Source organism: Aricia agestis, chromosome 13, assembly GCF_905147365.1.
Source record: "Aricia agestis chromosome 13, ilAriAges1.1, whole genome shotgun sequence".
In the NCBI taxonomy this organism is placed as follows: Eukaryota; Metazoa; Arthropoda; class Insecta; order Lepidoptera; family Lycaenidae; genus Aricia; species Aricia agestis.
Window position 1 is genome coordinate 4164140 of NC_056418.1, and position 17264 is coordinate 4181403.

Below are 17264 nucleotides of genomic sequence, written 5' to 3' on the forward strand. Positions count from 1 at the left end.
GACTAGATATAATGGGGCGATGGAGGCTGGGTGGGGCCGTGTTCTGGGGCCCCAGGGGCCCCAAAGGCCAAAATTAGACCTTTAGCAGCCCAAAAAAATTTGATAGACAGTAGAGTTTAGTGTTTAGTGCTCTCCTGAAACTTGAAAGAAAAAAAAGTTGTAATGTCTCATTGTCTATGAGTTTTACTGATTTCTAATTTTTAGTGCCTACATAGTTTTTAAGTTTTTTATTATTTAATTCAAGATTAACATTTCATTTTAATTGAAATCGGAACCCTGGGTGTGTGCGAGTAATATGGCAGACTTTTTGGAGTCGGAAGCTGAAGAAAGCGAGGTTTGTAGGCTATATTGTATATTGTTGATTACGACTGCACATTGTATTCTTCACTTAGCTTGGACATAATTTAGTTACCGTAATTAAATTGTTTTTAGGTCGATTCCGAAGAGGAGGCTAAACCAGAGCGCAAGAAACCAAAACGCAAAGCTGTTGCTGTTCAGAGTGATGACGAGGAGGACGAAGAAGGTTTTTGACCCACATCTCGATCTTTCTTCCAAACTACCTTTATTCTTTCTTTTGCTTTATTAGTAACCTTGTTTCTAAATAAGAAAGATAATGTACGCATTTCAAACAAATCTCGTTTGTGTACTTTGTACTTCAATACATTTACTACATCTATGAGTCTTACACATTTGAATATAACTGTTTGGTTAATTTGCAGATGATGAGGAGAGGTTGCGTGAAGAACTGAAAGATTTGATTGACGATGCGCCGATCGAGGAGTCCGCTAGCGATGGTGAGGACTCCGACGCCAGTCAGGGTCCTAAGAAGAGAAAGAATAGTGATGATGAATTGGATGATCGATTGGAGGATGAGGATTACGATCTTATTGAAGAGAATCTAGGTGTTAAAGTAGCCAGGGTAAGTACTAGCAGGTGCATTATCTAATAAAGTGCCCCATTTGTAAACTTTTTAGGTTATTTTTATAAATACACCTGTATTTATTTTATGAATGTGAAAGTGTGTTTGTATGTTGATTACCTTGTTAATCTGCAACTACTGAACTAGTTTTATTGAAATCTGAGTAAATTTATTTACTTTGATTTGAATAATTGAAGTAAATGAAATTTGGAGTAAATATTTGAGTTCATTAAAGAACATAGCATAGTTTTATCCCACAAAATGTGTTGTTCTTGTGTAATAGATGAAACTTAGCACAACAAAGTAGCAAGGAACTTCTAGTTGACTATGATTACAAGAGACAATATGCCTAAACTTTGTTGATTTTTTAAATAACTGTTTTTTTTTCCAGAACAAGTTCAAAAGATTGAGACGTTTGGAAGATGATGACAGTGATAATGAAGGAAATGATGATCCAGACTTGGAGAGGGAGGTCATAGCTGAGCGTCTATTTGTTGGAGGTTCTGATGAGGTAGGAAAAATATTTAAAAGATTTCTTAAATTAGGGTAGTTTATTTCAAAATTCTTATGAGAAGAATGCTGTAATCCATGTTGCTGTCATTGTCGGCTGTGGAGCTTATGTGAAATATAGACAAATAATTTGTATTAAAAATATGTTTGCTGATGAGAAATGACTGTAAATTTTTAAAAACAGTAATTTGTTTTTGCTTTAAGTTTATTTGTTCTATGTTACCATAGGAGGATGAGAGACCTTCAGAGTCTCAAGCCCCACGTGAAGCTGAGTATGATGATGAAAATGAAGAATTGGAGTCAGACGCAGATGATTTTATAGTTGATGATGATGGTAGGCCAATAGCGGAGAGGAAGAAAAAGAGAAAGCCTATCTTCACAGATGCGTAAGTTCCCATTGATATTTTTAGAAGTAGAAGTAAAGCTAAAAGTTGACCTAAGAAGTCTTAAATTTTCTACAGAAATACAATTTATTTTCTATTCAGCACTGCTGACTATGGTATAGAAAAGTAAAACAAAATAATATCCTATGCAGTGTGAACTGCCACCACAACAAGTGCAATGTGAATTCCTATAACGATATATTTACCAAAACATTAAAATAGCACTTAGTATGACATAACCATAAGTAAAATATTGGGGACCTGCAAGACAGGCTGCACCCAGTGTAGGACCCAAAGCAGATACTAAGTCTGATAATGTAAGGTATAAAATAAAATGAATTATGAATATTTATAAGTAATATATTTTATAGCTCACTACAAGAAGGTCAAGACATATTCGGTGTGGACTTTGACTATGATGAGTTTGAGAAGTACGGTGAGGAGGACTATGAAGACGAGGAAGAGGATTTGGATGAGTACATTGAGGATGAGGAGGAGGAAGGTATGTTACAGATTTGAACAAAAATTTTTAAGTGAACTCTGGGTTAAATATTATATAGTCTCTCCCACGGACAGCTGCAACTCAGACTCAGTCACAGCTGTCCGTGCAACTACTGAGTTACTCATAAGTTTCTTTTTTAATATTATTTTCTTCTTTAATATAAAACACAGTTAACATAAAAAATTTACCATCTTTGTCATAGTTGGGGAGGGGTAAGAGGGGATTTCGGGACAAGCTCGAGCATGTCAGATTAAGCTTGTATAGGCATCCGACATGTGTCTAGTTATCATGGTACAGAAATCAGATTTCTCACGTATTGGGTTAAAATTTTTTTTTTCGAATATTGAAATCTCATCGGATCTGCCAGATTAAGATAGGGGATGTTTAGTATACCCCAAAGAAGCTTCCATATAAAGCACTTACGATTCAAAGTTAGGTTAGGGGACATTTTGAAATATAAAAAAATAAAGCTTCATATTTTCGTGACTAAGCTTCGCAGACATTTTATTTTGCACTAAACTAAATGATTTAGTCCTTGTTAATTAGCAATTTTTTAAATATATTTTCTTTTTCAAAACTTTAAAATAGCTGCAGTTTCTGAACCCACCGCTAAAATAAAAAACGCTCTTATTATTTTTTTATCAGCTTTACCTAATGTATAAAACCTACTAGGTCTCCATGACGCTTGAGTGACTACACAAATAGCACCCTCCCCTCCCCTACTATCATATTTTCTACCACTTTTTGTCTATTCCATATGACTAAATGTATCTTATGTCTTTTGAATCAGCAAAACTATAATAAGAAAATGTAAATTTTATAGGAGAGAGAAGAAGAACTAAAAAAGGCAAACCGAAAAGGCCAAGCAAGAAGTCCATCTTTGAAATTTATGAGCCCAGTGAGCTCAAGAGGAGTCATTTCACAGATCTTGATAATGAGGTTAGTATAAGATAATTTATAATATTTCTTATTTTATTTCCTGTTTAAAAGTTAACAATGGAAATTGAGTGACAACAAGAGCTTATTATGACTCTGCTGTAAATTTTTTGCAATTACATTACAATTGTACCATTATGTACGGCTAAAAGTAAACGTCTAAAATGTTATCAACAGCTTTCCAGTGTTTAGTAATCCAAAGGGATTATGAAGTTACCATAACATTTTGTTTATGTATTTGTAGATTCGTAAAACAGACATCCCCGAGAGGATGCAAATCCGCGAGGTGCCCATCACACCTGTGGAGGAGGGTAGCACAGAGCTGGAGGATGAGGCGGAGTGGATCTACAAGCAGGCCTTCCTCAAGCCACCCGTCTCCAAGGCTGACACGCAGGAGGCGAGAGAGAGATCACGACGGTAAAATATACATATTATTTTGAGCTACAGATTATACATTTTGCCACCATTCAAATCTTTTGTTGATAAAGAATGTTCTACATGTCTGTGTAAAATTGTTGTCTGTCAGAAAAAATCGTAGTTAAAAAAAATCGTGTTAACCATCAATAACCAATCCAATTTGTGCCTAAAGGAATATTCCGCATACCAAAGTCACTCATTTATAATAAATTATAGACAAGGACAAAACATTGTTTAGTGTATTTTTATTAGTGTTAGTGGGGGTAATACGAATATATTTCTTGCAGTGGTTCAAGCACCGTGGTGAAGATCCGCCAAGCGTTGGACTTCATGCGTAACCAGACATTGGAAGTGCCATTCATCGCGTTCTACCGCAAGGAGTATGTGCAGCCCGAACTCAGCATCAACGACTTGTGGAAAGTCTACAAGTATGATGCTAAGGTATAGCATGTATTTAATTATTATTGTAGTTGTTTACTTTAATCCCTCGATCGTAGAAAAGCCAGACACAGTAGCTATTCTATTGTTATCGCAAAAATGAAATTATAGGAGCCAAACCAATGTTATGTGTAACATAATAGTGGTACCAACTTGTAGAAGCCCAACTAATATGTGTAATATTGCAGTGGTGCCAACTGAAGCAACGCAAGGAGAATCTCCTCAAGCTGATAGAGAACATGCGCGAGTTCCAATTGGACAAAGTCATGGAGAACCCCGACGCGCCCATACCTGACAACATGAGACTCATCAAGGACGAGGATATTGAGAGGTATATAGAATGCAAATACTTTGCTATACAGACATAATAAAAGACTCCTCTAATCCCAGCAATGTTAAATTGGGTAAAAAAACGTGGTACCAATCATGTAATCAGACATCGGATGCACACCAAAATGATCTATGGGAGTTTTAGAGTGTAATGAAGCATTCTTTATTAAGATTTGCACAAACTTAGAGTTAAGTACCTACTTTTATTAAGCAGTCGTTATTTTTGCAGACTAAAGAACGTCCAAACACCGGAGGAGCTGAGAGATGTGCACACACATTTCCTGCTGTACTACTCGCATGATCTGCCCGAGATGCAGAAGGTGCAGCGGGCTAAGGAGAAGAAGAAGGAATTACAAGAGAAGAAGTAAGTTTTATTAAGTTAGTCGCTAGAAGTATTTATCTTTGCAGCTTTCAACAAGCTGTCCTCTTCTACACATGACACAATGCACTTTGACAACTTACTGGCAATTTTTTTTTTTTTTTTTTTTATGAGATAAGGGGGCAAACGAGCAAACGGGTCACCTGATGGAAAGCAACTTCCGTCGCCCATGGACACTCGCAGCATCAGAAGAGCTGCAGGTGCGTTGCCGGCCTTTTAAGAGGGAATAGGGAAGGGTAGGGATGGGAAGGGAAGGGAATAGGGGATTGGGCCTCCGGTAAACTCACTCACTCGGCGAAACACAGCGCGAGCGATATCACTAGTGTCCGACTGTGTATGCAATATCACTAGTGTCCGACCGAAATTGATTTTTTAGAAGCAAACAAATTTGAAAGTTTGGTCACTACTCAGTACACTTAACTGGAATCCCTTAGTATGTTCCAAGATCGCACAATATGGACACTTTTTATTAACATGCTTTTATAAGCTTAGGCTGTATGTATGTACGTAACGGAAACTTTGAGCGCGGTTTTACCTATCTCCAGTAGTCTAATTAATTCGAAACTTTGCATACGTATTAAGAGCTAATGACAATGCAATTAATTTTGTGTAAAAAAATAGTGGTGCTAATCAAAACTTTTTATTTAAATTATTATTATTAACCTCAACTTTGTCATCAGGCGTCTCGCCCGCGAGGAGGCGGAGCGCAACGGCGAGGATCCGGAGGAGGCGGCGGCAGCCGTCGACGCCGCGGAGCCCGACGAGCCCGACACCGTCGACGTCAAGTACGCCGTGCGCTCCGGGCCGTACGAGCTGTGCCGCAAGGCCGGCCTCGGTGAGTGAAATACCAGTTGAGGAATATATTCCAGTTGAGTTTTACGAACCTTGTAATAAGTTGATTATACCAACCTGCAGCCCCCTTAGTAAGAGCGCTTATAGACGAACGGCACGCTTCGACTGCCGTCGACTGCCGTCGACTGCCGTCGAATGCCGTCGAATGCCGTCGAATGCCGTCGACAAGTGCCGTTCGTCTGTAAAAAGCTTAACTTTGATAGGCTGATTTATCTACCATCTCACCAGTGAAACCGTTGTGTCGCATCTTACTCTATCATTTTTTGTGTAAAGTGCTTATATTTTTTTTTCTTGTGTATAGTAAGAAATTATTCGTAGTCACGTCGTCAAACACGTAATTCCAGAGCCGCTAGTTAGGATGTTCGGTCTGAGCCCGGAGCAGTTCGCGGAGAACGTCCGCGACAACTACCAGCGACACGAGGTGGAGCAGCAGCCGGTGCCGCCGCTAGAGGCCGCCGCCAACTTCGTGAGTACTGAATATTGAACTCTAAGCTGATTCGACATTGTTGAAAGTCAAAGTGTCAAGTAAAGAGTAAATGATAAATCGGAGAATTTGACGCTTGTGATTCTGATCTTGTAGTCGGAACCTAAAGGAAAACTATTAAATATTTTGTTTAGATGATAACATGAATGGGTTCGATTTGCATATATGCATCCCTGCGACCGAGCAGCTCGGCCACTACACCCACGGTCTTGTGATCTAGATCGCAAGCAATAATTGTATGTAACGATTGACCGCGCCGCTATTTACAAGGCCCCTCTCTCTTTATGTAGCGGTCGAGCCGCTCAGCGACGCCGACGCGACTCGATTCAAATAAATCGAGTCTTATAGAATACTCGTTTGTAGGGTTCCGGCGGGCCGGCGGAGGCGCTGCGTCGCGCGGTGTACATGTGCGGCGTGCAGCTGGCGCGCGAGCCGCAGCTGCGCGCGACGCTGCGGGACGCACTGCGCGAGCGAGCCACCGTCACCGCGCGCCCCACGCAGCGTGGCCTCAAGGAGATCGACGAGACCCATCCGTGCTTCAGGTTTGTTACTAAGTTTATTCTTGTCTACGTAGCAAACTTGGCCTTTGAACATATATATTTTAAACCTGCGACATCAGTGACTGAAGAAGTGGTAACTTTATCGTGTGTCGTTTGCAGACGTGGTAAAATAACTTTTGAAACTTGAAAACTTTACTGATATTAATTTAATTTTACTTTTTTTTAGTCCTTTTAACAAAACTTAGTCATAAAAGGGTATAGGGTGTGTATGGGTCTTTTATATACGTACATAGGAGAACCATACACACCCTAAAGTTATTCACTTAGTTGCTAAACTAGTTTATACACCCGTATAAACTAGTTTAGCATTTATTCATTTCTTACTTAATACTAAACTAAAACCCAACAATAAACTAAACAGCATGAAGTATCTAAAGAAGAAGCCGGTGCGTGATCTCACCGGGGACCAGTTTCTCAAGCTGACGATAGCTGCTGAAGACCGTCTCCTCGAGATACAGATCAGCGAGCAGATTGAAGGCAATACCAGTTCCAGCTACTTGGAGGAGCTGAAGCAGCTGTATCAAAAGGTATGTGACTATTAAATATGGGCTATTAAAGCAGAACCGGGGAAGTTGGCGTAGGTCGGTTTTCTAAAGGTTTGCAGAATATAATGCAATGAGGGTGTTTGAAATTCTATTTGCCACCAGATGCCGCTATGTAGCCCTAGGGCCTAGGGTCTATTGTGTCAAATAGGCATATTATCGTGACACATCCACATGACATCTATATCGTGACATACGGCAGAAGTTTGACACTATAGAGCGTGCTAATTATTAATAGCAATTAAAATAAGTCTATGTGAATTGTGAGAGTTCTTCATTGAGTGTTGTAGGCTATAGTTAAAACATTCGACGTCGAGCATTATCCATGAGGCATAATACTCGACGTTGAATGCGCTCTAGCGTTGCAATTGGCAACACTATTTCACACATAATTGTGCACCTTTTGAATAAGTACAGTTTAGAAGATACTTCATACCATTGAAGAAATTGATTCATAGGCAGTTGACGGACCTACGGCGTTTGGTCGGATTATGTCAATTCAATATGAATGATAATTTGTCGGCTGGGCTTGATAACATTTGACCAATTTACGTAGGTCCGCCTAGGAATCAACTTCTCTGATAGTTTATTAATTTATTGTGTTAATAATAACCTATGTTATCCCACCAGGACGAGTTCGCAGCCACAGTCCAAGCGTGGAACGAGTTGCGGGCGGAGGCGGTGACGCTCGCGCTCACCAAGATCGTGATGCCGGAGCTGCGGCGAGAGCTGCACGCGGTGCTGTTGGCTGAGTCCAAGGAGTATGTGCTCAAGTGAGTATAGCTACTTTTGAATAATTTGCGTTTCATTCGATTCACAGTTGCTACGAATAATAAAAACTAAGGAAACGTAACTCCCATACTTCAACCATTTTGTATTTGGTTCCTTTTCGCATACTAAAATATGGCAATAGCAACATTAACACTCAAAGTTACGAAATAACGCCGTGGACATTAATTGTCACTTCTATATTCACATATAATTGTGTACCGAATACATGCATAAAATATGCATGTATCCGGGTCACATTTTGTAGACTTGTGAACAAATTTTTTGACACAGCTGTTACTTTTCCTTAGTTTTTTATTATTCGTAGTACAGTTGTTAAATGTACGGGATGTGACATAACGCATCACAAGCGCCATGTCACTTAGCGACGCATTATGTCAAATCCCATACTGCATGCGCTTGTGATACGAGATTTATACTCGCGTCTCGTGGCTCGGCTCGCGGCGCGCCTCGCAGCTCGCGTCGAAGCGCGAGTGTAAACACAAAGCTCGCGTCCCCCTCGGGCTCCTTTGGAAATCGCTCCCGACGCGAGCCCTGCGAGCCGCGAGACGAGCCGCGAGCTCGAGTTTACACTCAGGGCTCGCAACGCGTCTCGCGGCTCGCCTCGTTGCTCGCGCGCGAGTGTAAATCGAGTATGAAAGAGACAAGCAGGTTGATGGCCGAATTTTGGCCAGTACCGCGACTTGACTGTCATTTGTTTTTTTCAAATTGAATCACTAACTTTATTAATCAAAAAAGTTAATCAATTATTAGTATGCTATAAACAGTCTATCGAGTGACTTTTCTAATGTAAGAGTCAAAGACAAAACCCAACTTATGCATAACATAATATGTTGATTACGAAGGGGATATACATTTTGTTTGGTTACTAGAATCCTAGACAAACAAGTGTTGTTCAAAAGCTTACTTGGAACTATATTTTGTATATAGATGTTCAAATGTTAACTTTGAGTTCTATTTTATATAGATGCTGTCGGCGCAAGCTGTACGATTGGCTCAAAGTGGCGCCTTACGAGTCGCGAGTGTCGGACGATGATGACGAAGAGTGGGATGCCAATAACGGTATAACTGCTTACTATTCTGTTTTATTTCGTGAAGTTAAGACAGCTTGTACTCTTATGTAAACAGAGCAAAGAACACGATGTAGCAGATTTAAAAATAAAATGTAGTCTTTTTATTGAATCTTACAATAGTTGTGAACGTTACTTGCGATAGATTCGTTACAAGTCGTTATGTTTTGTGTGCTACTTGATAAAGCGAAAAATACTCTTATGTATTTGCATAATGTTTAACTTATATCTTGAATCTCATTAGAGATACAAAAAAGGGTATTTTCAAACAGTAACGAGTTGCCTCGAGTACACGTGTCGTTGCGAACCGCGAAACAGCGGTTAACCCATCTCACCCGCCACACGACAATGGCTTATAGTGCATCTCGCTCTATTCCTGTTTCGCAGATTTTTCGCGTTTCGCAGCGTCGGTGTACTAGAGGCGTAACTATTTGACGAGATTCAAACCAATAAAATCGCATGAAAACCCCCTGACCAGAATTTATTTCGAAATTAGAATTCCAATATTTAAATCGTTCCACAGGTGTTCGAGTGATCGGCATCGCGTACGTGCCGGACCGGCAGCACTCGGCGTTCGCGTGCGCGGTGGGCGGCGGCGGCGACATGGCGGACCACCTGCGCCTGCCGCACCTCCTCTACCGCCGCAACTCCTGGGACGCGCTCGAGCGCCGCAACAAGGAGGCCGACATGACGGCGCTCAGGAGGTCTGTGCTACAAAGATATTTTAAGGACCGTACACAAAAACTATGGAACGAACTGTCGCCAGCAGTTTTTCCGGACCATCATGATCTGCAAACCTTCAACATAATTCCGGCAACGCATCTGCAATTATTGTGATGTTGCAAGTGTCCGACAAGATATGGACGACGATAGTTGCATTCCATCAGGCGACAAGCTTGCTCGTTTGCCCCCTGATTATATAAAAAAACAAATAAAGAGCTGCCATTTTGTAAAGACAAAATAGACAGGAGTCACAATTACACGACCGCTGCTGGTATTTGCAAAAAATATCAAAATACTTAATATAAAATGACCAATATTTTTGATCCTGTATTTACATTCTCTTTTCCACTTTCATAACATCACTTTGTTATCAGGTTCATACTCCGCATCAAGCCGCACGTGATCGTGATAGGCGGCGAGTCGCGGGAGGCGCTCAACATCAAACAGGACGTGATGGAGTGCGTGCAGCAGCTCGTGGAGGACGACCAATTCCCGCGGATACCCGTCGAGATAGCTGACAACACTATCAGCAAGATATACAGCAATAGCATACGGGGGAGGGTGAGTTTGTTGTCAAGTATCTTGAAAATGAGTCTGGGTGCATTTATCAAACTGTAATGCCTTCTCTTTCACAATGCTATATTATTTATTTTAATCCAGACTGGTACATATTGTGTAAGTTATAATATTAATATTATTAGGTTATGATTGTAGCCTTATTGTTTGTCATAAGAAAGAGTTCTATTTAGCATTCGACTTTTTTACACAAACTATTATTTTACGAATTGTTAAATCGTAGCGAACATAAAAATATGTAAAGTCATAGCAAACAATACAAAAAATGGTTTTCAAAATTATAAACACTGCTAATAGGCATGATGACTATATTTTTTTCTTATCGGTAAATGAAAGACACTTAAAAAATAGAAACATCGTTGAAAGAATGACTCTGATAGCTTAAAAATTTACCAAGATATGACAATTCAAATATCTCATAATAAAGACCTACCGGAAACGCTCCATACAAAGCGCTACGAAAGTATGACGTCAGTCGACGTTCGACAGGTATATTAAATTTTGCGTTTATGAAGGTGGTTTCATAACAAAACGTGCTTTTATTTAATATATCGAATTGTATACAAATATTAAGAAATTTAATTGAAAAAAACTTCGACTTGAATATCCAACTTTGAAGGCGCATAACAAAAAAAATACAAATGCATAACAAAAAAATTTTGGGAACACTTATTTTTTACCGTGATTACTTTATTTTATTAACAAAATTCGCTAATCTTTGACCTTGTCATCATCTCTATTACAATGGATAGCAAATTTTGTAATTATTATTTACTGTTTAAAACTTTTTTTTCTCCAGAACGACTTCCGCGAATACCCTGAAACTTTGCGAGAGGCGATATGTCAGGCGCGCCTGCTGCAAGATCCGCTCATGGAGATCTCCCAGCTATGCGGTCCGGATGAGGAGATACTCTGTCTAAGATACCACCCGCTACAAGACCATTTGGCTAAGGAGGACCTACTCGAAGGCATAGAATTGGAGTTTGTGAATAGAGTCAATGAAGTTGGTGTAGACGTGAACGAAGCAGTACTGACCGGCCGCGGAACAGAGCTGCTTCAATTTGTATGCGGTCTAGGACCCAGAAAAGCACAGGCCCTCATCAAACTATTCAAACAAACCAATCAAAAACTAGAGAACAGAACTCAACTGGTCACAGTGTGTCACATGGGACCCAAAGTGTTTATCAACTGCTCAGGGTTCATAAAAATAGATACAAATAGTCTAGGAGACAGTACAGAGGCGTATGTTGAAGTGTTAGACGGTTCGAGAGTGCATCCCGAAACATATGAGTGGGCACGGAAAATGGCCGTCGATGCGCTAGAATATGAGGACGAAGATGCGAACCCCGCGGGGGCTCTAGAAGAAATTCTAGAGGCGCCAGAGAGATTAAAAGATCTTGACCTCGACGCGTTCGCTGAAGAATTGGAACGGCAGGGCTTCGGTAACAAGAGCATAACGCTCTACGACATCCGAGCGGAATTGAACTCTAGGTATAAGGACCTCAGGGTGCCTTTCAGATCGCCGACCGCGGAGGAGATGTTCGATATACTAACCAAAGAGACCCCGGAGACATTCTATGTAGGGAAGATGGTTCTGGCGTCCGTGATCGGTATAACGCATAGGAAACCACAGAAGGAGTTGCTAGACCAGGCCAATCCGGTCAGAAACGACGAGACTGGACTCTGGGAGTGCCCATTCTGTCACAAAAATGACTTCCCTGAGTTATCAGAGGTAAATTATATTTTTTTTGGAAAACTTAATAAAAATAATTTATATTCTTCACGTATTTGAAGTAATTTTTATAATAAACTTTAGAGATATCCTTTATTGACGTTAAAATTCGTTCAATGCAGAACCGTACATTTTTCCGGGATAAATAGTATCCTGTGTCCTTTCCCGGGACTCAAAGTATCTCCAAATTTCAGCAAAATCGGTTTAGCGGTTTGGACGTGAAGAGGTAATAAACAGACAGACAGACAGACAGACAGACAAACTTTCAAATTTATAATATGAGTATGGATATTTAAATAAAGTAATTCAAAATCAAAACTGAAAATAAAGCGAATGATTTTAATCTTAAAAATCTTGAGTAAATGATGAAATGATCCAGGTGTGGAACCACTTCGACGCGGGTTCGTGTCCGGGCCAGGCTACGGGGGTGCGAGTCCGGCTCGACAACGGCGTCTCCGGATACATACACATCAAGAATCTGTCCGACCGCCACGTAGCCGATCCGACGGAGCGCGTCCGCATCGGACAGACGATACACTGTCGAGTTCTCAAGATAGATGTCGAGCGGTTCTCGGTCGATTGCTCGTCGAAGTCGTCGGATTTGTTAGATAAGAATAATGAGTGGAGGTTTGTTGTTTTGGCGGCCATTTGATCGGTGTTGTTAGGCTTTGTATGGCTTTAAAGCAGCCAGAGCTAAAATAATTAATTTGATGCACAAACTATAGTTTATTTCATGAAGGGTAGAGTATATAAACTCGCTATTGCCGCATAGAAAAATGTTTGATGTAGATTTTGTGTTCTACTATTTATTTTTTACTCTGGTCCAACATGTTTGGAATACTATTTTAAATTCAGTCATATTACTGTAGTTCTCATGTAGTGTACATATTTTAGGCCCTCAAAGGATCCGTACTACGATCAAGAGAGCGAGGACAAGGACTTGCGTAAGGACGCCGAAGCGAAACAGACGAAGGAGAGGATGCAGTACGTGAAGCGTGTTATAGTGCATCCCGCCTTCCACAACATATCGTTCGCCGAGGCCGAGAAACTCATGGAGAATATGGCGCAGGGCGAAGTCATCGTGAGGCCGAGCAGCAAGGTCAGTAATCAGTATGCACCTCATTCATAATGCTGTTCGTTTCGGATTTCGAGATTTTTCGCGTGGTTATTGGTCAACGCTAGGCGAGCGTTGTGAGTTTCGCGCATGATAGTATTAGTAAGAATTATTGGTCTCGAATTCGCATAAAGAATTAGACCCTGTTTGTGTCACATTTTGTGTACAGCGCATTTCAAAAATATAAATTAGTTAAACTTACAATAATAATAATTTAAAAAAACAATAAAATTTTAATGTTTTATTTCAGGGCTCGGATCACTTGACTGTCACATGGAAGGTAGCCGATGGAATTTGTCAACATATCGATGTCCGGGAAGAGGGCAAAGAGAACGCGTTTTCATTAGGTAAGATTAGCATCATCAAAGTAATATTATAAAGAGGAAAACTTTGTTTGTATAATTGTAATGAATAGGCTCAAAAACTACTGGACCGATTTTAAAAATTCTTTCACCATTCGAAAGCTAAGTTATCCACGAGTAACAAAGGCTAAATTTTATTTTGGAAAAAAATGGTTTCCGTAATATATTTGTGTTTATCGGACACAAGGTGTAAAAAATCTACCAGAAAAGTTACTCATTTTGCGTACGCTGCCTAAAATATAAAAGATAGAACCATAAAATGTTCAAATTAGACTGGGTTGCACCAACTAACTTTAACTTTAACCTTAACTATAACCGGAAAAATTGACAGATGTCGTATGAGAATATGGGGTGTTTGGACGCCATATTTAACTTTAACTTTACCCACGCCTCTGGTGCAACCCAGTCTTAGTTGTTGATCTTATAAATATCTACAAAAAAGTCCGCGACACACTGTACTCTATGTCGAGTGAGGTACAACAACATTTTTTTTATTTAAAAAATCTTGAATTTTTTTGGACTACATTTAAACGAGTTTATTTTACTCATGCTATTAATCCTTATCAAATAAAATTATTTCATCACTACGTACAGTTTATGTAGATAATATTTGGTCTTTGAATGATTAAAATTGGAGGTTTGGTTTTGAAGTTATGGCGAAATTATAATATTACGATTTCTACTGCACGGCCCGTTGCGAAGTGGGCGTCATCAAGGCGGCGAGGCGGTGCGCGTGCGAGAGGGGATTTTAGATATACTATAATATTAATATACTTAGGTATTTTCACACTGTGCACTTTCAACTTCAATTTTTGTCATCTTCTTTCATTCAACTGTCGTATTGGCGCATTCAATTATTTTCTTAAATATTTGAAAATTTACGGCCGTTCCCAATATTTGATCTATCTCTGGTTTTGCCCTACTAGAGATAGGAATAGCTCACATTAGACATTAGAGCCATATATTTTATGTCAATTGTGAGCTATTCCTATCTCTAGTAGGGCAAAACCAGAGATAGATCAAATATTGGGAACGGCCGTAAGAGAACCAGGTCGGACGATCATGGTGCCATACTTATATTTTAGTCACTTCAATAAAATAATATGGGCAAAACAACGTTTGCCGGGACAGCTAGTTATAGATATAATAATTCCGACATAAACTAAACAACATACGAATGTTTCCAGGTCGCAGCCTCTGGATTCAGGGATCCGAGTTCGAGGACTTGGACGAAATTATAGCGCGGCACGTGACGCCCATGGCGGGGCACGCGCGCGACCTCATCGCGTACAAGTACTACCGGCCGCTCGGCGGCATGCGCGACAAGGCCGAGGAGATCCTCAAGGACGAGAAGGCCAAAAACCCCACGAAGATCCACTACGTCATCTCCGCCGCCAAAAACCACCCCGGCCGCTTCTTGCTGTCCTATCTGCCGCGCGCGCGCTGCACGCACGAGTACGTCTCCGTCACGCCCGACGGCTACAAGTTCCGCCAGCGCCTGTTCGACTCCCTGCCCGCGCTGCTCAAGTGGTTCAAGGAGCACTTCCGCGAGCCGCCGCCGCCCGGCACGCCCGCGCAGCGCACCCCCGCCCCCCGCACGCCGCTCCCCTTCGCCGCCATGCACACGCCCGCCGCGCACACGCCCGGCCCTGCCTACATCAACACCCCCTACACGCCTTCCGCGCAGACCCCCTACATGACGCCCTTCGCCGCCACACCGCGCGCGCCCGACTTCCTGGCGCCGCCCGTGCCGCGCCCGCGCCCCGCCCCCCAGCCCGCCTACGCCGAGCCTGCCGACTGGCAGAAGGCGGCCGAGGACTGGGTGCGGCACCGCACCACGCACGCGCGCGACACGCCGCCCGCGTCGCGCGACCGCGCCCGCCCGTCGCGCCCCGACTCGCGCTCCACGCCGCGGCCCGACGCGCGCTCCACGCCGCGGCAGGACGCGCGCTCCACGCCGCGCCCCGACATCCGCTCCACGCCGCGCATGGAGCGCACGCCGCACGGGACGCCGCACGGCACGCCGCTGGGCACTCCGCAATACGACGCGCGCTCCGGGGGCAGACAGTCGCGCGCGACGTCGGTGCGCAGCACGCCGCACACCAACACGTCGCCGCGCTCCATGTCGCTGGGCGACGCCACGCCGCTCTACGACGAGAACTAGACAAGACTGACCGCACACCTAAGAGTTTATTTTTGTACTGACTGCGCCGCGCCGCGCCGCTCGCGCTGCAACTCTGCACGTGAACATAATCGGATCTATACTTCGTTCGCTGTCCCGGCTTCTGTTTTAGCGACCACCACCGGCCACCATGCCGCCCGCGGGCGCGACAGCGATGTGATAATACGAGGGAGACGTTCTGCGGACATACCGTATCAATTGTTTCGATAGTAATAATTGATTCCTTTTGGGTTTATAGGTAGCGATGTAACTCGTGATTGTATTTAATTGAGCTCATGTAAAAGTTCGTTTCGTTTAGTCTAAGTTGCCCTTCTCTTTCCTAGTTTAAGTATTTTTTCACTGATTGTGATAATCTTTTTTCAATTTCGAATGTGTCAATATTCTTTGTCGTAAAGTATAATTTGTTTAGGTTAAAGTGATTATGGTCAAAACGGACAGGACGGTGAATCGCAATATGTTATACACTGTGTATAAAGTATATTATACTCGCACGAGCTGACATTATTTATTATTTAATAGCGAATTCAAAATCTATATTATAAGAGTTAACATTTTATACAAATAATATTTCTCGTCTTGCAGCAATAATCGTTTGCAAAATAAACCGTTCGGACACTGCTTGAACATTACAATATATTTTTCAAAATTAATTAAGTAGTGGTACAATTATAATGTTAACCAACGGTCAAAGAAATAAGAGGTAATATAAAAATATAATAAACGAAGAAATATGAAGTAGTAATCCAAATTTTATTTCTCATAAAATGTTCTGAATCAATAACTCATGAACTTATGCTACTGCTGATTTCATTACGTTTTTATGCAATCGTCAATAAAAACAAAAAAAAGTGTAAGCCAGGCGAACATTTGAATTACAAATCATGAAATTTTCTTATTTCTTAGACCGAAGGCAACAGCTATAACGAAGAGCTAAGATGTTTAACGCTTGTAAGAGATACACTAGATGTTTGCCTTACAGATGGTTAGTGACATTGGATCGTTGAGTGCGACGGAAATAATAAAGATTATGACGGCTATTTTGTTGTTTTATTACTAGTACAAATGTGTTTTACAAAAGTATTTCTGTAGGGTCAGTTAACATCGAGTTTGAAAACAATAGGCGTGATGACTATTTTTTTCTTGATGGTAATTAAAGGACCTTTCCGAAATAGAAACATCGGTGAAAGAATTACTGTGTTAGCTAAAAAACGTTCCAAGATAGAACAATTAAAAAATCTTATAAAATAGACCTACCCGAAATGCTCCATACAAACTACTACTCGATTATGACGTCACCGTAGAGTAGCTTGTAGTAATCTTCGACCTTGTCAACATCCCTATTGATGATATTGTGGTTTGATTGAAAGCTGCTATGGAGTACTATAGATTATTACATAAAAGCAAGTTCCATGGGTCTTGGTGTGCGCCTTACCAGATTAAAAAACATCTTGCTAAGGACCCTGG

At 41.4% G+C, this 17264-nt stretch overlaps 1 protein-coding gene across 1 annotated transcript; it reads left to right on the forward strand.

The window, feature by feature from the left end:
- The first annotated feature begins 186 nt into the window (after nucleotides 1–186).
- LOC121733152 (transcription elongation factor SPT6) lies at nucleotides 187–16837 on the forward strand. Its single transcript, XM_042123317.1, has 24 exons — nucleotides 187–334; nucleotides 433–523; nucleotides 720–919; nucleotides 1311–1430; nucleotides 1658–1815; nucleotides 2184–2314; nucleotides 3138–3253; nucleotides 3495–3667; nucleotides 3955–4108; nucleotides 4294–4436; nucleotides 4665–4799; nucleotides 5495–5649; nucleotides 6011–6132; nucleotides 6514–6692; nucleotides 7072–7237; nucleotides 7883–8025; nucleotides 9009–9103; nucleotides 9635–9815; nucleotides 10209–10395; nucleotides 11210–12142; nucleotides 12522–12769; nucleotides 13037–13241; nucleotides 13507–13603; nucleotides 14806–16837. The coding sequence occupies exons 1-24, from the start codon at nucleotides 296–298 to the stop codon at nucleotides 15780–15782; spliced, it is 5148 nt and encodes a 1715-aa protein (XP_041979251.1). The 5' UTR covers nucleotides 187–295; the 3' UTR covers nucleotides 15783–16837.
- The last annotated feature ends 427 nt before the right edge of the window (nucleotides 16838–17264 follow it).